Source organism: Mastigoproctus giganteus, chromosome 1, assembly GCF_048544385.1.
Source record: "Mastigoproctus giganteus isolate SK-2022 chromosome 1, ASM4854438v1, whole genome shotgun sequence".
NCBI lineage: Eukaryota > Metazoa > Arthropoda > Arachnida > Uropygi > Thelyphonidae > Mastigoproctus > Mastigoproctus giganteus.
Window position 1 is genome coordinate 90,651,530 of NC_143575.1, and position 20,760 is coordinate 90,672,289.

The 20,760-nt window shown below is 36.3% G+C and overlaps 1 protein-coding gene across 1 annotated transcript in view; it reads left to right on the top strand.

Annotated features, from left to right (window-relative positions):
- The window catches only part of LOC150090984 (voltage-gated inwardly rectifying potassium channel KCNH6-like), a 490,763-nt gene that overhangs the window by 398,240 nt on the left and 71,763 nt on the right, over positions 1-20,760 (top strand). The window contains exons 12-13 of the mRNA XM_090379306.1: positions 4,930-5,005; positions 8,261-8,488. Coding sequence (XP_090235432.1) covers positions 4,930-5,005; positions 8,261-8,488 — 304 coding nt within the window. The remainder of the gene's footprint in view (positions 1-4,929; positions 5,006-8,260; positions 8,489-20,760) is intronic.

Consider the following 20,760-nt stretch of genomic DNA (forward strand, 5'->3'; position numbering starts at 1 on the left):
ACTCTTTTCTGTTTTTCTTTGCATCCTTTGCCAAGGATTTTTCGTAGTCTGCCTTTGCCTGCCTAATCTCCTTTGTGACTTGGTTACAGACCAACTTATATCTATCATAGGCTTCCATGTCACCCATTAATTTGTATGTATCCCATGCATTTTTCTTCTCTGCCACATGTCTCATTAGTTCATCTGACAACCATTTAGGCCTAAACCTTGAACAATATTTCTTAGTTGGTATGTAAAGCCTGGTAGCCTCCAAGATTAGTTCCTTGAATGCTTCCCATTTTGAGTTTGCTGTTGGTAACATCATCAGTTGGTCCCACTGTATAGAATTTAAATACTGTCTCAGACCATCATAGTCGCCTTTACGAAAACAAAAACCCTTCCCTTTACCTCTGATGGTAGTTACCTCCTTGAGTAAATCCCACTTCAACACACTGTGATCACTGCCACCTAGTGGTTCATTTATCTGCAGATTCTTAATGCATGAAGAATCACTACTGATAATCAGATCAAGAGTATTGCTCCCTCTTGTTGCCTCACGAACATGCTGATGTAGAAAACAATCATCCAATAAATCCACAAAAGCCTTGCTAGTGTGCGAGTGACCAACCCACAAATTCCAGTCAATATCTGGGAAATTAAAATCCCCCATTATAAGACTCTCTGATTTACTGGCCCACTCTATTTCCCTGTACAATATCTTATTATACTCATTAGAGTCATTAGGCCTATAGCACACTCCTACTCTCAATTTTGATTTCCCTATGCTTATGTCACACCAAACTGACTCGACACTGCCCTGTCCATCGATGTCGACTGGCTTCACTTCCTTGGACTTTATGTGTTTCTTAACTAATAGCATAACCCCTCCTCCCCTCCTGTCCTGTCTATCCTTTCTATACACATTGTATTCCCCAAATAAGCAGAAGTTCTGCCAAGAAAACCCATGCCATACAACTCCCTGTGGTCTGCTGATGCACATGTGAACACTCCTGTAGAAAATATTACATTGGAGTTTCATCTGGAGCTCTAAGGTAACTTCTGCTAAGAACACTGCTTGTTCACTTTCACTATTTTTTTAGTATAAGTATCAGCAAATGATTCAAGAAAGCAAGCTTATAAAGCATCAGCCAAAAAAAAACAGGGATGAGAGATACTTGTTCAAATACAATTAAAATGTAGTGTGACAACCACTGTATAAATTAAATATATTAAATAAGAATGAACAAGAAACATCTTACCTAACCCAGGGAAGGACAATGGCAGCATTCTGTAAAGTAAGGTACATATTCTGCCTGGAATTAAGCTAGAAGCTCATTTTTGCATCACTTACCCTTACAAACAGAAATCATAATGCAAAAGAAAAAAAGATTTTGGGGAATCAAAGTAATAACAACTTGAGATTATTAATTATGAAATTATTAATTAATGATATTGAAGGTATATCAGGCATAATTTTTAAGTTTGCAGATGATACAAAGGTTGGCAGGGTGATTAATGACAGTAATCAGGGTGAGCTACTGCAACAAGATCTAGGAAAATTGGGTCAATGGGCTGAGAAATGGCAGTTGAACTTCATTGACAAATGCAAGGTGGGTAGCAGTATATCATGAAGGTATATCAGGCATAATTTTTAAGTTTGCAGATGATACAAAGGTTGGCAGAGTGGTTAATGACAATAATCAGGGTGAGCTACTGCAACAAGATCTAGGAAAATTGGGTCAATGGGCTGAGAAATGGCAGTTGAACTTCATTGACAAATGCAAGGTGGGTAGCAGTAATCCCAGAGTAACTTATCATCTGTGTGGTACTACATTCAGGGTGGTAAAAATAAAAAAGACCTGGGTGTGATTGTGTGGTCAGATATGAAATTCTCTGAAGAGTGCAGACATGCTACCAGGGCAGCTAATGAGGTTTTGTCAATGCCATACTGAAACTTTGCTAGCAGGGAAAGGAGGTGAATATTCCTTTGTACAAGGGACATGGCTAGGCCACATTTTGAGCACTTTATACAGGTCTGGAGGCTTCATTTTAGGAAGGAGGTAGATCTGCTGGAACAGGTGCAGAGTAGAGTAAGCAACAAAAGGTTGCCTTTACCCAGAAAGACTTCAGTTCTGTGATTTGCAGCTTCTGGAGACTAGCCACTGATTGGTCTGATTGAGGTGTTTAAGGCTTTGAATGGATTGATTAAGCTAAATGTTAATGGCATTTTTCCTCTTTCTGAGAGTACAAATGTGGGGGAGGGGCAATAAATTCAAGTTGAGGATGGATGGATGCAGGATAGATGTGCAGAATTTTGCCTTCAGCTTGCTTTCTTTCATCATTTGCCACTACTACTACTACTACTACTACTAGATTCAGTAGACTAGTCTTTACATTTAGCAAGTAACTCATTCTTATTTGTTAAGCTATTGATCACACTCAGTCAGTTTGATCCTCTGGTGATTGAGTGGCTTCTTGCATAGGTATTTATGAATGTCTTCAGCGATTTTTTTCTTGTGAGTAATGTTATAATTACTGGAAAATTGAAATATTATATTCAGAATGTTAGTAGCTATTAAATAAAAAAAAAATACTTTTTTAATCTAAGTGATTGTGTTTGCTAATTTTCACATGGAATATTTAGAAGCTTATGATTTTGCCGCATATTAGTATTTTCATCTTTTTGAATTTCCATGATAAAAAAAAAAATCACAAAAATATGCTGAAATGATATTTTCAAATATTAATCTGTTTGGACTGGCATTCGTTGTATATTAATTATTGGTGATGAATTTCACACAAAATTAGAACTTTTCAGCATGGACATTTATGAATATTTCTCATTGATTTTTTTTTTCCCCTTAGTCAATAATCCTGTCAGCATCGTAAATGAAATAGCATGTTCACTAACACAACAGTTATTAAAAATACTTCTGTAACTTAAGTGGTTATGTGCACTGATTTCCCAACAAAATAATTAAACTACAACTAAAAATTAGCATTTTGGCCTATGTTTATAGTGTAATTCAGTATCTCTTCTGAAAGTCTGACAGTGTGCTGAAATATTCAGAAATTCATATGCTAGAAATTATCAGCCAGCTATCAATTCTCTATGTGAAAGCTGAAATGAGTTCAGAAAAAAAAAAAAAAATAATAATAAATAACTGTTCAGTTTCCTAGGAAAATGACTTTTCCAACAGAGTATCTAGCATTTTACACTTTTATCACCTGATTGCTAGATAATTATGGGATAACTGTGAAATTTTTCTAATTAGGAAACCAAAGACTAGACTTTTCTAGAAATATTGGAGTTGGGTGGATAACATGTTTAAGAGTGGGAAGAATTTTATTTTAATAAAGGTGAATTTGAATCCTGTGTACCTGCCTAAACCCTTATTTGCACTTTTAAGAGTGGCCTCTAGGATGCCTGTGGATTTTTTGGTTTATTTACTTTATATTTTATCTCTTCTGGGGTAGGAGCTTGCTTCATGTATGTCATCACTTTGTCAAAATACAGTGTATCTGATAAGTGACTTCCTATTTTTAAATTATTGTAACTTATTTATGTTTTAACTAATTTAGTGAAACTAACATTAAATGATTCATAATTTATTGAGGGTTTTGACATTACATTTTAGAATTCTATACGTGACCAGAATTTTGACACATTTCTTTAAACAAACTGGTACATTCGCTCCTGCCTATTATGAAAAGTTAATTGGAATGTCTGTGAGCACATTGGTGGTTGTTACTTCCAGTTCATCGAAGCTGCATGTTTCTTATGGTAAACCTCTTCCTTGGCTCACCCCCATACAAAAAATTACAAGACACCAGCTCCAGGCTGTGGGAAGGCCATTCATGCACATCACATTTGCCCATCCACTGCCCTGAGAAATGATTATGCAGCCATGTACAAACATCATTTTTAAAGGAGGGTATGCTCCATCCTGCATAAAATTAAGAGTTTCAGTATTGTCCCACTGTGAAATAATTATCACGTGTGATCTTGCAACATTTCAAGGTGTCTTTTGGCATTCATTGTGTCTCAAAGAATGAAAGGTCCAATGATGGATGATATGATACCATGTCAGGTTGTTACCTTTGGATTACACTGAGCCTTTTTGGTACACATGTCCAGATTTTCTTTCCCAGTAATGGAATTTCTGTAAATTTCATCCCAGTCATAGGAAACAGTTGTTGAATATAATGTGGCTTCCATATTTTGAAAGACAGTTCTATCCTGAGTTTGATCAAAACTGCATAACAGAAAAGTCTTTTGTGAGCTCCTTCACACACTGATTTCTATGGGCTTGTTGAGAATATCTCAGTTACTTTTAAAACGTTGGCTGGAGTCTGCAAGGTTGATGGCCTTCCTCTTCTCTTCCTGTCAGTGACACAGCTTGTGGTCATTAACCTCTGATGGCAATTTTTTATTGTTTTTGCATTCAGTGTTGCATGGAATCCACATTCAGCCATTTGTCTCCTATGAATTCTTATAATGGGTCCTTAAACTTCATAAATAGGCTTTGATTTTGGCCCTGTCTTGCACACTCAAAATTCAAGGCATGATCCACCTATAAAAGAAACTATTAACTTTCAAAACCTCAAGGAAAAGTGAATCATTTAATGTTTTTTTCATCAAAATCACTTAAAATATAGGTAAGTTACAGTAATTTGAAAAGTCAATTTACAGTCATTTAGGGGGTCACTTATCAGACACCCTGTATGTATATAATAAAAGATAATAAAAAAATTTTTGCCCCAATTATTCAAGGGAAAGATGTTAAACTTGAATATGGAAGGGAAATATTTAAAAATTAACTGAAATGTTTGAAAATGGACAGATTGTTCAATCATTTATCAGGATGTAATAATGATAAAAGCTAACTTAATTTAATATCTTGATTAGCAAATGGACTGTTTATAACAATCCTAGCACTTTAATTTCAGGAAGAACAGGCGGGAGTGGATCCCGATCTATTCAGAAACAAACAGCCTGTTCGGCCTGCCAGCTCACCAGAGGATGGTAAGTATTATACAGTAGTTCTTCTTTGCTAATTCATTGTTGTACTAAAAAATGGAGAGGATTACCAAAATATTTGTAGACAAAGAAGATAAGGAAGGAACAAAGGATGTCCTAAAACTGGATTTTACTGATTTTTCCTAATTGAAAGTAGTAGAAGTATAGGTATTAATATAAGTTCTTAAAGATAAATAAAATAAATTCAGTTTACTCTTGAAATGGCCATGGCCAGAAGGGTTTACAGTGCATTGTGGCTGTATACATATATTTCATTAAGAGGGGGTCACAATTTTTTATTCTTTTTTGTGCACTGTGCATTTTTTCACAGCAGCATGTGGGCTTGAATCTAGAATCCTCTTACTTTTGTGCGAGCAAGCTAACCCATGGCCATCCAAATTATAATCTAGAAACAAGTAATTAATCGAAAAATAAAAAAATCTGTTCATTCCTAAATTAATTTAATACATTTGTGTTTCAAGAATTATTTATGAAATATTTTAAAATTAAAATATAATATCTTGTGAAATATAAGAGACATGATGATGATGGGTTTGTTATTTTAAGTCTTGAAAACTTATAAAGTGTAATGCATAATACAGTACTCAGTATCTAACTCTATGCAGACATACACCCTAAATTCAATTTCTACCAAGATGCAAATCAACCTAACTGACATTAATGATGCTATAATTACAGGTGATTGGGTAGTATGTGTATGTCAAAGAACTAAAGCTTAACAATGTTAATGAAAAATCTAATCATTGATGGTTCTGAACCAGAACCAGGATACATCTTTCTGGTTCTGAGATATGAAGTTTTAAAATACTATTTTTTTTCAATTATGTTATATTGTAAATTTAACTTTTTTTTATTATTATTAATTATAATTAGCTATATAGCACAAGGAAGCCTGAGACTTATGCTGCACCAGCCAAAACAAAAATTCCCGAGTTACCCCGAAAAGATAGAGAGAGAGAGAGAGAGAGAGAGAGAGAGAGAGAGTCAAAAGTAGAAGGGAATCACCAAGAGAAGAATGATGATATCCAGCTCAGGACCCTGGGCCTTTGCTTGCCTATTCCCCTTTGCCACTTGATTCCAGGCTATCTTATATCTACCATAGGCATCTGTGGCTCATGATAATTTATATGCATCCCATGCATTTTTCTTTTCTGCCACGAGTCTCATTAGTTCATCTGTCATCCATTTAGGCCTAACCCTTGAACAGTATTTTTTAGTTGGTATGAAAACCTAGTAGCTTCCAAGATTAATTCCTTGAATGCTTCCCATTTAGAATTTGCTGTTGATAATATCATCACTTGGTCTCACTGTATAAAATTAAAAAACTGTTTGAGACCACTGTAGTCACCTTTACGAAAGCAAAAATTCTTCCCTTTACCCTTGATGGTAGTTACAACTTTGAGTAAATCCCACATCAGTACGTTGCGATCACTGCCTCCTAGTGGTTCCTTTATCTGCAGATTTTTAATGCATGAATAATCAGCTGATAATCAGATGAAGGCTATTACGCCCTTCCTCTGGTTGCATCTTGAACATGCTGTTGTAGAAAACAATCATCCAATAAATCCATAAAAGTCTTGCTAGTCTGTGAGGGACCAAACCACAAGTTCCAGTCTATATCTGGGAAGTTAAAATTCTCCAATATAAAACAAGCTGATTTACTGTCCCACTCTATTTCTCTGTAGAGTTGTTCTCATCTCTGTAGAGTTGTACTCATCAGAGTCATTAGGCCTATAACACACTCCTACTCTCAACTTTGCTTTCCCAGTGCTTATGTCACACCAAACTGACTCAACACTGCACTGTCCACCCATGTCAACTGGATGCACTTCCTTGGGTTTTGTGTTTCTTAATTAACAGCATGACCCCTCCTCCCTTTCTATCCTGTGTATCTTTTCTGTACAATGGGAAGTACAATGTGTACACATTGTACTCCCCAAATTCCAATTCCGCGTTCCCTATGTGACACCATATCTCCAATATCCCAACACTATCTGCCTTTGATGTCTTCACCAGCACTTCAAGTTCATCAAATTTATTTACTATTCTCCTAGCATTTGTTCAAGTATACATGCACCTATTCTTACTCTTAGTTGCTTGTTCCATGATGACTCCCATCAGTCGTCCTTGAAATTCCCAGCATCTTGCTTTCCCGACTGCTGCTCGTTTGAATAGAAGCAACGCAAGAATCACTTTCACCTCTGGCTGCAGCTACTGCTAATCTATTATTCTGTGAATCCCCTCAAGCTAGCAGTTTTCCGATCCACCTAACACTGCCTCGATAGCATCAGCAAATATTCTTGCACCCTTTCTATTTAAGTGTATTCCATTCCTGTGGAAACGGTCTCTCCTGTCTCCCATTTAGAGCAACTTATGGATAAAAGTAGTCATTTTTAACTGTGTGGAAGGGTAATAGTATTCCAAAGTAGTTTTTTTTGTTTGTTATATTACTCCGGGGATATGCAGTGGTCATTCCCTGACCTTTCCGCATCCTCTGTATTTGGTGGTGATGGGCTTGAACCCCGGTCTAATCAAGAAGCGTGTGATACACACTGCTGCTCCTTCCCACCTGGCTACAGAGCGCTTTGGTTTGGTTTTTTTTTTTTTTTAGGAGCATTAGCAACTAAGGCCATATTGCTCCGAGATATGCGGCGGTCATTCCCTGACCTTTCCGAATCTTCCATATTTGGTGGTGACGGGCTCGAACCCCGGTCTAATCAAGAAGCGTGTGCTACGCACTGCTGCTCCTTCCCACCTGGCTACGGAGGTACCTTCCAAAGTAGTAAAGACAGATAAACATAATGTAGAGTAGTGTTATTTTCTCACACCATTGAAAAATTTACATTGAATAAATGACAAAATGGCCCAAACACATCCATGACTCTTTGAAGAATGCCACTACATAAAAGTTAATCAAGCTTCTTAATGTGACTTGGTTTCTCCCATATATCTAATTAGATGACTGTAACTATAGTAGATGATGGATTGACGATTCAATAATCTTCATAAATGTTTCACATTTTCTATAGATTCAAAAAGAGACTAGCTGAAATATTTTTTAAAAAAATGTAGACATTGCTTTTCCATCTGAATTTCTGTTTAAGAGTGAAAATTATCAGAAATATAGCAGTTTAGTAAACAAAAGAATTTGCCATTTTATTCCCTATTGTGTATATTACTTTGTGTTAAAAGACAAGAATTTTTGGCCGTGGAATTTTTAACAGTACTGCTTTCCTTCAGAAGACCCTCGAATCTATGCCTACCAGTATCCTCGAGCCCGACGGAAACGGAAGCCTCAGAAAATGATATCAAGTGATGATGAAGAAGATGAAGGGCGTGGATACAGTGGTACAGGAATATTGGAATTTTCACCTGCCAAAGCTGGACAAGATGTAACACCTGCAAATTTAGAGTTTGAAGACAGAACTGATTCTAAACAGCGGCCTGGAACTCTTCAGTCACTTGCAGGTAAGTGATATCTCTGTGTGATATTGTTTAGTGTACTTACAACTTTCGATTTATAATCTAGTAGTAAGAATGAGTCACTTTACCACTACATTCATGAATCAAATTCTGCTCTACCAGTTGCTTACATTCATATCTGAATAGATCCTTATTGAATGAATCTGTGTTTTATCCATTATTCTTGATGGTTGGGTGCTGGTTGGTTGGAAGTCATTGCCATAATGCTCCAGGTTCAGAATCCATAAGTGGATTCAGGTGTTTTAAGAAAGGCAAACATTTGACTAATTTTGTATAATTTGACTGTTTATACATTCTAATGGATGCTCCATTTTAATGGATTTTATAACATGGTATTTTTTTTTCTGAAAAAAGCTTTTCAGAGCCCACCAGCAATTTTGTTTGGAGTCAGTATAAACTGTTCAAAAAAAAAAAAAAAAACAATGATGAGCCACATGTAACTGTTGATAGATTAAGGAAGAGGTAGTCTTTTTGTTCCAGTTTTCAAGAAACAGTAACTTCATCAAAGTTCAGATTTAGATCTGTTGTGAATTCTTTTGTTTGGATACAAAGGGGTTTCCTTGCACTTAGATGGATGCTGTATAGCTTTCCCCATTTTGATGTAATTATTGCTGGCCAAGTAAGGTAGTTTGTTGGTATTTTCTTCTTTTTATTAAGATAATTTCTTTTTATTTTGAAACTGCTTTCTACTAGGTAATGATCACTGTCAATTTCACTACCTCTGAATACTCTAGTGTCTCTAATTTTGTTATTTAAATTTTCATTAATGATAATATAATCTATTATAGACTTCTTTGTGTTTCTTGCTTCCCTATTATAGATATTGTCTTGTCTATTGTTTTCTGCATACTTCTATTAGGAGAGTTATTATGCTTCTTTAACAAGAATTTAAGAATGGTAGACTACTGTCTTTCTATAATTCTATTTTAAGTTTTATGCATGTATGTACAGTATTTAGATAATTATTTAATTCCTCTAACCCATGTGGCCAAATGGTCAGAATATCATCGATATATCTACCCCAGTATTTGGGTTTTATAGAGAAATTGTCTAAGGTTATGTCATCAAATGGGAGGAGGGGTTATGCTAGTAGTTAAGAAACATAAAATCCAAGGAAGTGAAGCCAGTCGACATCACTGGACAGTGCAGTGTCGAGTCAGTTTGGTGTGACATAAGCATTGGGAGATAAAAATTGAGAGTAGGAGTGTGCTATAGGCCTAATGACTCTGATGAGTATAATAAGAAACTGTACAGGGAAATAGAGTGGGCCAGTAAATCAGAGAGTCTTATAATGGGGGATTCTAATTTCCCAGATATTGACTGGAATTTGTGGGTTGGTCACTCACACACTAGCAAGGCTTTTGTGCATTTATTGGATGATTGTTTTCTACATCAGCATGTTCGGGAGGCAACTAGAGGGAGTAATACTCTTGATTTGATTATCAGTAGTGATTCTTCATGCATTAAGAATCTGCAGATAAAGGAACCACTAGGTGGCAGTGATCACAGTGTGCTGAAGTGGCATTTACTCAAAGAGGTAACTACCATCAGGGGTAAAGGGAAGGGTTATTGCTTTCTTAAATGCAAATACGATGGTCTGAGACAGTATTTAAATTCTATACAGCGGGACCAACTGATGATGTTACCAACAGCAAATTCAAAATGGGAAGCATTCAAAGAACTTATCTTGGAAGCTACTAGGCTTTACATACCAACTAAGAAATATTGTTCAAGGTTTAGGCCTCAATGGATGTCAGATTAACGAATGAGACATATGGCAGAGAAGAAAAATGCATGGGATACATATAAATTAACATGTGACACAGAAGCCTATGACAGATATAAGTTGATCTATGGTGCCTCCATAGCCAGGTGGGAAGGAGCAGCAGTGCGTAGCACACGCTTCTTGATTAGACCGGGGTTCGAGCCCGTCACCACCAAATACGGAGGATGCGGAAAGGTCAGGGAATGACCACCGCATATCCCGGAGCAATATGGCCTTAGTTGCAAATGCTCCTAAAAAAAAAACCAAATAACAAATAAATAAGTTGATCTGTAATCAAGTTACAAAGGAGGTTAGGCAGGTGAAGGCAGATTACAAGAAATCTTTGGCAAGGGATGCAAAGAAAAACAGCAAAGAGTTCTTTACTTATGTAAATTCTAGATGGAAGGGGATGAATCAGATTGGTCCACTTTATAACGATGGTTCAACTGTTGAGGATCCTGCTCAGGTGGCTAACAATCTAAACGAGTATTTTGCGTCTACATTCACGCATGAGGAGTTATTCAGGAAGGAGAATGATGTAGGTAAAGTAAACATTGGCAGTGAGCTGGATGATTTTGTAATAACTGAGAGGAAAGTGGAGGAGAGATTGTTGAGGATAAACATAAAAAAGGCACCTGGGGTGGATGGGATCTATCCAGTTATATTAAAGGAGGCAGCAAAGGAAGTAAGCAAACCCTTAGCCATAATTATGAGAGCTTCCTTGGACTTAGGGGAGGTACCTATAGACTGGAGATGTGTAAATGTGACCCGAATTCACAAAGGAGGATCGAAGGCTGACACAAGTAATTATAGACCTGTGAGTTTAACTTCTGTTCCAGGTAAATTAATGGAGGCACTGGTTAAAGAAGCACTGCAGGATCATCTAGACAAGAATTCAGTTATAGCTCAGACGCAGCATGGTTTTGTTAAGGGCAGGTCTTGACTGACCAATTTGATTGGATACTATGATGTAGTCACAAAAGAACTGGATGCAGGGAATAACTTTGATATTATATATTTGGATCTTAGAAAGGCTTTTGATACTGTTGCACATGGAAGACTGCTGCACAAATTGGAGCAGTGTGGCATTGGAGGCAAATTGCTGCTATGGATAAAGGGGTGGTTGAAGGGGAGAAGACAGAGAGTGGTAGTAATCAATGGACACTGCTCATCGTGGACTAATGTTATTAGTGGAGTCCCTCAGGGTTCAGTGTTGGGTCCATTATTGTTTTCTGTATTTATAAATAATATTGATGATGGTATATCAAGCTTAATGTCCAAGTTTGCAGATGATACAAAGGTTGGCAGTGTTGTTAAGGACATTACTGACCCTATGCTGCTGCAACAGGATCTGGAAAGGTTGAGCAGATGGGCTGAGAGGTGGCAAATGAAGTTTAACATTGACAAATGTAAAGTACTACACATGAGAAACAGCAACCCCAGAGTAACATATCAACTCTGTGGTACTACACTGACAGTGGTAGAGAATTAAAAGGACCTGGGGGTAATTGTGCAGTAGATATGAAGTTCTCTGAGCAGTGCAGACGGGCGGCAAGAGTAGCTCATGGTGTCTTGTCAATGATATACAGGATTTTTTCTAGCAGGGATAAGGAGGTGATTATTCCCTTGTATAAAGCAATGGTCAGGTTACAACTGTAGGTGGTAGATGACTTTCATCAACCGGTGAAATACCACCACTTTGCTTATTGGAGGCTTGAAGTGGTGAAACCCATGTTTAGTCTCTAGAGCAAAGTTTCCGGCATCCCCCCCCCATACTTCTCCTTCAACCCATGCACGGTACTAAGTACTATAGGTTTTGATACCTTTCGTGTTTGGGGTTTTCATAAAAAAAAAAAAAAAAACCTTGAGTACTGTATACAGGGCTGGAGGCCTCATTTCAAGTAGGATGTAGAGCTGCTGGAACGAGTACAGAGAAGGGCAACAAGATTAATGAATGGAACAAAGGGTTGCTCTTATGAAGAAAGGCCTAAGTTTTGCAAATTACAGTGTCTGGAGACTAAGCACTGGTGAGGTGATCTGATAGAGGTGTATAAAGCCTTGAATGGTTTGAGCATGCCCAATGCTGATGGGATTCTTCCTCTTGCTCAGAATAATCACCTGAGAGGGCATAAATTCAAATGTAGGATAGATGTGCGGAAATTTGCCTTTAGCCAGCGGGTAGTGGGTTGGTGGAACAGACTTCCTTCCACTGTTGTGGAAGTTGATAGCCTAAATAAATTTAAGGCTCAGCTGGACAGGTATTTTGAATGAACGGAGAGGTGAAGTGGAAGTTTTTTTATTTTTTTTTTTGGCTGATGCTGCATAAGCTTGCTTTCTTGCATCATATGCCTCTACTAATGCTAATGCTAAATGAAGATTTCTGCTGGAGGGGGAAAGAGAGAGAGAGAGAGAGAGAGAGAGAGAGAGAGAGAGAGAGAGAGAGAAAAAGAGAGGATTTCCCATGCTTAGTCCAACTTTTCATTTGTGTAGCATGTTGGAGAATTTGAAGTAGCCTTCCCAAAATGAAAGATCAATTAAATCCAGGATATCTTTTGTGTTCATGGTAGGGAATTAATGAGTCTAATAACTCGGCCAATTTGCTGTTGTATTATGGTTTTTGTTTCATCTAGAGGGATATTGAGAAACATGTTGTCTACATTATATGAAATTAGCAGATCAGTGGTTAATGAGGCGTATGTTTTTGGGTTATTTGAGAGAATTGGGATAATTATGCTAATAGCCACTGTGCTACATTGTGTCCACAGTGTGTTTTCACTCTGACAGTGGGTCTAATGGGACATCCTTCTTTGTAGACATTTATGTTACTGAATAAGGTCAGGGGTTTAGGGTTATCAGGAAGTAGGTTCTTGAATAAGCTTTCTTCTATTTTATTTTCTGATTTTAGGAATCTTAAGTTTTGTCTTTATCTTATTAGCAATACTATTGGTAGGTTATTTTTTGCTTATAGAGTAAGTATTATTATCAGCTAGTATGATGGGTAGTTTACTATTGTAATCTATAGTATTAATTACTACAATGGTGTTCCCTTTATCTGCTTTTGTTATATGTATATTGCTGTCTCATTTAGTTGGGAGAGGGTTTTTCAGTGGGTTGCTGATAGATTTATTATTTGAACACTTAATTATATTTGTTTTTATGTAGCGCATTCATAATTTCAAATGACACTAAGTATATTGTTGCTGGTGTTTTTATATTTTGGAAACTGTTATTCAGTTGGGCAAGAAATCTAGATATTGAATTTTTGTGGGGATTAGTGCAAAATTAAGACCTAAGTTTAGGATTTCTAATTCAAGGGGGGAAAGAAATAACTCTATTGCTCAGGTTGATTACTTTAGGGAAAGGGTTGCTAACCATGGAATTGGATTGGGTTATTGGGCACTGATCAGATTTTATAAGCATAGCACAATTTAATTGTTTACATTGAAGGGTTAGAGGTGCTATATGTGCCTCTATGTATGGGTATCTGATTGGAGATGCCTGATATATACCTGTGTTAATATGGATCCCACTGCGATGTACTAGATCTAAATGAGTAGAGCAGTGGTGTATTCAGGCTGGAACAAAGTTTCGGTACTTTTTTCTAAATGTCATAATAGAAAATCATTAAATTTATACACCTAATATTATGAAACAATGGCATAATCAAAGGGAAGGGAGAAATATCTATTTTTATCCATTGCTACTAAAAATATATATTAATAGTAATCTTTAAAATTAATAGATTTCTTTAAAAATTTATTTAAAAACAAAAATATAAATTTCACAATGAAACTTGAATGTTTCTTACTAAAGTACAATGTGTTAGATAAAGAGGTCCAATGAATGAGATATACTGTGATGCGTGTGAATGCTGCATTTTGATTCGCAATGAGCTGAACATTAGAACTGGTTGTTCTATGAACCATGAGTCTGAAGTCTGATTCAGTTACTGTACAGTTGATGTGGTGTTATTATATAGTCTTCTGAAGATCGAGCATTCCAGTACTATTTTTTTTACAAAGAGCGTTCCGATATTATTTTTTTTTAGCAATACATCCCTGGAGGAGAGTACACTTTTCCTTGCTGAATCGCATACTGGGGAATCATAATCTAATTTAGACCAAAGAAATGTTTGATACAGTTGCTGATGAGTAAGTGTACCAGCTCCACAGAGGGGGTGTGTGTGTGTGTGTGTGTGTGTGTGTGTGTGTGTGTGTGTGTGTGTGTGTGTGTGTGTGTGTGTGTGTGTGTGTGTGTGTTATTTGTTTGTTATTTGGTTTTTTTTTAGGAGCATTAGCAACTAAGGCCATATTGCTCCAGGATATGCGGTGGTCATTCCCTGACCTTTCCGCATCCTCCGTATTTGGTGGTGACGGGCTCGAACCCCGGTCTAATCAAGAAGCGTGTGCTACGCACTGCTGCTCCTTCCCACCTGGCTACGGAGTCGCCGTGTGTGTGTGTGTGTGTGTGTGTGTGTGTGTGTGTGTGTGTGTGTGTGTGTGTGTGTGTGTGTGTGTGTGTGTGTGTGTGTGTGTGTGTGTGTGTGATCTAGAGTAATTTTGAATAATTTCCCTGTTGAGTTTTAGTTTGGGGTCTGGATGTAAATTGCATTTCTGGCAGAAAAATTAATTGTTTTTTGAGTGGATCTGAAACCATTATTTAAAGCTCATTAACAGACATTATTCATAGCACGTTTTAGCTGTTTTTAGTTTCCCTCATTTTATATGAGTGACAGAAAATAGTGAAACAATCCACGTAAATAGCATTTGATATAGCCAATGGCAATTGTTTGTTGATAGTATTTATTATGATTGCAAATAATGTAGCATTCAAGACTGATCATTGCAGAACTCCTTCCTGATGGAAAAATATGTGAGAGGGAGGATTGTATGTGTACTTGTCAATTTCTCTTTGATAAAGCATTAGAAGATGTCCGTTAAACCTTAATTAGTGATTGCAATACTAGGATCCTGGTCAATTTTTTTCAGTATTTAAATACCAGTATTTGTTAAAAAGTATTGATATTTAAGTATTTATTTAATTTTCATATCACTAGCTGCAGTGAACTAACTTATCTACACAGACTAATGCACCACTACCTCGCATCAATTACAAGTACTTATTTCTTAGTAGCAGTCTTTGATCTGTCAAGTGTGAAAAGTATTTGTGTTACAATTAGTTGTATTATAAGTATATTATATGATAATACGATAATATGCAGCTGCAGTGACAATGATAAGAAGAAAAAGTAAGATTGAATAAATAAAGCTGTAAGTTGTTTAGGTAATTAAGTTTTAATTATCAAGTTACTTAATCAATTTGTCCCATTTATATTTAGAAAATAAATAGCCATCATGGACTGAGTACATGTATTTAGAGAGCAAGAAAAGAAAGTTAAAAATTGTGTATGGCTGACAAATTGTAAGAATTGCTCAAAAGAAATATGTTGTGGAGGTGAATCTACAAGCGGACTGCATACTCACTTAAAGACAATACATAATATAGATGACAATTAAAATGAACCAAGTTAATCTAAACAAGCTAAGCTACCATTTCAATCTCAATCTTTAATAACAAATTACTTTAAAGGTGATAAAGAAGGAAACCTTATCAGAAGTATTAGCTTGTATGACAGCTTGTGATAGTTTGCCTTTTAATATCTTTTGTACATCTGTTGATATCAGAAAAGGTTTAATTGCAAGACAGTTTATTGATATTGCCGAAACCTGATAGTATTATAAGAAATGTGGTTCTGAATTACAATAAAAATGTGCACAATATTTTAGTTATTGATATATCTGAAATCATTGGCTAAAGAAAAAAAGGTTCAGCTTGACTTGTGATGAGTGGAATTCTATCAGAAATAGGCACTACTTAAATATAAACATCCATTCCACCAATGGTACCTTTTATAACATTGGATTAGTTTGTGTGCATGAGAGTCTGCTAGCATCTTTCACATCAGAAAAGTGTATACAACTTGTTGATGAGAAATTAGAAGACCATGGTCTCCACCATGGGCACCGGCAGGATATTTTGCAAGGTGGTGCATGTGGGAATGAATTTTTTTGTTCATCAAATTTTTGAATACATGCAATATCTTAATTAAGTTAAGTTTGATCGATTTACATGTACAGCCAAGCCAACATTTCTTGTAGAATTTGTATTGTTTTAATGTTTTAACATATTAATGAAAATATTAAAAATTGTGCTTTACTTTGAAATCCAATGGGGGTGCACTTGCATCATGCTGCTGGTGCTCACGGTCTCCACATTTTTGCAGATATAGTCTGTGTTACAACAGATGGAGCATCATTTATGACTAAAATTGGAAGGTTCATTGATGCATAACAGCAGGTTTGCCCTGCTCATGGAATTCATTTGATGGTTATGGATGTATAGGTGGTTGTGCAGGCAGATATGAAGTTTTCTGAGCAGTGCGGACGTGCTGCAAGAGTAGCTCATGGTGTATTGTCGATGATATATAGGAATTTTTCTAGCAGGGATAAGGAGGTGATTATTCCCTTGTATAAGGCAATGGTCAGGCCACACCTAGAGTACTGTATACAGGTCTGGAGGCCTCATTTCAAGAAGGATGTAGAGATGCTGGAACGAGTACAGAGAAGGGCAACAAGATTGGTGAATGGAACAAAGGGGTGCTCTTACGAAGAAAGGCTTAAGTTTTGCAAATTACAGTGTCTGGAGACTAGGCACCAGCGAGGTGATCTGATAGAGGTGTATAAAGCCTTGAATGGTTTGAACATGCTCAATGCTGATAGGATTCTTCCTCTTGCTCAGAATAATCACCTGAGAGGGCATAAATTCAAATTGAGGAAAGACAGATGTAGGATAGACGTGAGGAAATTTGCCTTTAGCCAGCGGGTGGTTGGTTGGTGGAACAGACTTCCATCCCTTGTCGTGGAAGTTGATAGTCTAAATAAGTTTAAGGCTCAGCTGGACAGGTATTTCGAACGAACAGAGGGGTGAAGTGGAAGTGGTTATTTTTTATTTATTTATTTATTTTTTTTTTTTTTGGCTGATGCTGCATAAGCTTGCTTTCTTGCATCAAATGCCTCTACTAATGCTAATGCTATAAATCGAAACAAAACAACAAAATAATTGATAAACATGAATTATATAATAGTGAACATATGTATGATGAAGACAATGATGATGTTGGCAATAGTTTTGTAATAGTTTAACCATAGAGACAGATTTTACAGGCACACAGTGAACTTTCCCCACTCATTGCAAAAATATGAAAAATAGTTAAATTTTTAGATGTTCACCTACTAAAAATGAAAAATATTTACAAATTTATGTTAATGCAGGATTTGGAAAAGAAATTGCTTTACTGTTTTGAGAACTCATTGGAGCAATTTACTTACGCCCTTAAAAGATTTTATCAGTTAAGATACTTCATCCAAAAGGCATTAAGAGACTTAAATTCCAGAAAAAAAATTTAATAATGAATTTACTTTATTGTCTGCAACTATCTCTGCTCTTTTACCAATCAAATTAGCTGCAGGAGCACTATGTCTCAAATGCTCTAATCTTTTAACTGCAGATGCAACAATAAAATTTATAATGACAACTCTTCACAAACAAAATTTAGAAATAAGCAATCAGTTAAAAACTACCTTGAAATTCTGTGTTTCACAGAGATGCACAGATCTGTCACAAATTCTTCAGTATTTGCATGCTGGATCACAAGATGGAAGTGAATTAGGATTGACTTTATTTCCATGACTAAATAAAACTGCCTTTGTAAAATTAGTAACTCATTTAATAAAAAGACTTCATTTGTCATGTGTAGAAGGTTCCAAAGAAAACTTCGAAACAGAAGCAGTATATTCAGTGCTGTCTTCCACATAAAATGATAACAGTAAAGAACAGAAAACAATATTAATGACTTCTTCCTATGACATGCCCTTGAAAGACAGATTACATTTGGCTATAAAAGAAAGACTTAAAGTTCAAATTCCTAATGTTAAAAAAATCTCAAGGATTGGAACAGACTATTAAAAAAAGAGATTGCTTATTTTGAAGAAAACAGTATAAGAGGTTTGAATTTAAAACTTGTGTACAACTATTTATTTACAATTCCAGTGTGTAGAATCCAAAAGGGCATTTCAGCAGCAAACCAAATTTGCATAAAACTCTGTACATGTTTGAATGATGAAACCATTAATAGCATCTGCTTTTTAGGAATATATATTGCATCAAGACAGATGCCGATTGTTGCAATTTTTAAATTTATTGATGACATTATTTATATTTTCACTGAAAGAAGTTTTTTTTTAAATAATTTTTTGAATTATTGTTTTGTTAATTTTATTTATTTTATATCTCATAATAATATAAAATATTAATAAACAATTTCATTAAAAATTATTTTGATTATTATTTTTTTTTAATTTATAGACTCATCTATTAATACCAGTTTCCTAATTTTGAAAGATCGGTTTCCTTTGAATTAGATGACCTAGTGTGGATCTGTTATAGCAAAATTCACACTGTGGTACTACACTGACAGTGGTATAGAATGAAAGGGACCTGGGGGTGGTTGTGCAGGCAGATATGAAGTTCTCTGAGCAGTGCAGACGGGCTGCAAGGGTAGCTCATGGTGTATTGTCAATGATATATAGGAATTTTTCTAGCAGGGATAAGGAGGTGATTATTCCCTTGTATAAGGCAATGGTCAGGCCACACCTAGAGTACTGTATACAGGTCTGGAGGCCTCATTTCAAGAAGGATGTAGAGCTGCTAGAACGAGTACAGAGAAGGGCAACAAGATTAGTGAATGGAACAAAGGGGTGCTCTTACGAAGAAAGGCTTAAGTTTTGTAAATTACAGTGTCTGGAGACTAGGCACCAGCGAGGTGATCTGATAGAGGTGTATAAAGCCTTGAATGGTTTGAGCATGCTCAATGCTGATGGGATTCTTCCTCTTGCTCAGAATAATCACCTGAGAGGGCATAAATTCAAATTGAGGAAAGACAGATGTAGGATAGATGTGCGGAAATTTGCCTTGAGCCAGCGGGTGGTTGGTTGGTGGAACAGACTTCCATCTCTTGTCGTGGAAGTTGATAGCCTAAATAAGTTTGTCTCAGCTGGACAGGTATTTTGAACAAACAGAGGGGTGAAGTGGAAGTGGTTTTTTTTTTTTTTTTTTGGCTGATGCTGCATAAGCTTGCTTTCTTGCATCAAATGCTCTACTAATGCTAATGCTAATGCTTATTAGTATATATATCATTTTCTTCTCGGTACCATGTTAACTTTGCATTACTAATCTTTCTGGGACTTTTACATAGACAACTAGTTAGGGCTATGGGGAAGAATTATTAATATTTTATTATTTTTTATTGTTATTATTTTGAAGAGTTCAGTCTTAGTTCAAGAAAGCTAAAATTATGACTTTTAGCCAAGAATCCAGAAAGTTTTCTTTTTTGAATATTCTGTTATACAAAGAGAGCAGAGATTATCTACAGACGATTTCTCCAGATGTTTAGTATATCATAATGAATTTGGTCTGTCCTATCTTACTCACTTTTGAAAGAGTTAAAGCATTAATAAACTCTTCATTTGTAAATAGTTTATTGTATGACTTTAGATTAGTATTAGCATTAGTAGAAGCACATGATGCAAGAAAACAAGCTTATACAGCATCAGCCAAAAAAAAAAAAAAAAAAAACCCCTTCCCGTTTCACTGATCCATTCATTCCAAATATTTGTCTAGTTCTGCCTTGAATTTATTTAAGCAATCAACTTCCACAGCAACAGATGGAAGTTTGTTCCAGCAGTCAACTACCCACTGGCTAAAGATAAACTTCCACACATCTATTCTACAACTGTCTTTTCTCAGTTTGAATCTATGCCCCCTCAGGTTTGTAATCTGAGCAAGAGGAAGAAGCCCATCAGCATTGAGCATACTCAATCCATTCAAGGCCTTATACACCTCAATTAGATCACCTCGCAGGTGCCTAGTCTCCAAAGGCTGCAATTTGCATAACTTAAGCCTTTCTTCATAAGTGAAGAAAGGCTTAAGTTTTGTTCTCTTTGTTCCCTTCACCAGTCTTGTTGCCTTTCTCTGTACTCATTCTAGCAACTCTGCATTCTTCCTAAATGAGGCTTCCAGACCTGTATGCAGTACTCAAGGTGTGGCCTGATCATTGCCTTATACAAGGGGATAATCACCTCCTTATCCCTGCTCACAAAATTCCTGTATATCATTGACAAGATCCCATGACCTACTCTGGCAGCCTGTCTGCACTGCTCAGAAAACTTTATATCTGCCTGCACAATTACCCCCAGGTCTCTTTCATTCTCCACTACCCTGAGTGTAACACCACATAGTTGTTACATTTCTTTGGGGTCACTGTTACCCATATGCAGTACTTTGCATTTGTCAATGTTACACTTCAGTTGCCACTTCTCAGCCCATCTACACAACTTTTCCAGATCCTGTTGCAGCAGCATACTGTCATTAACAA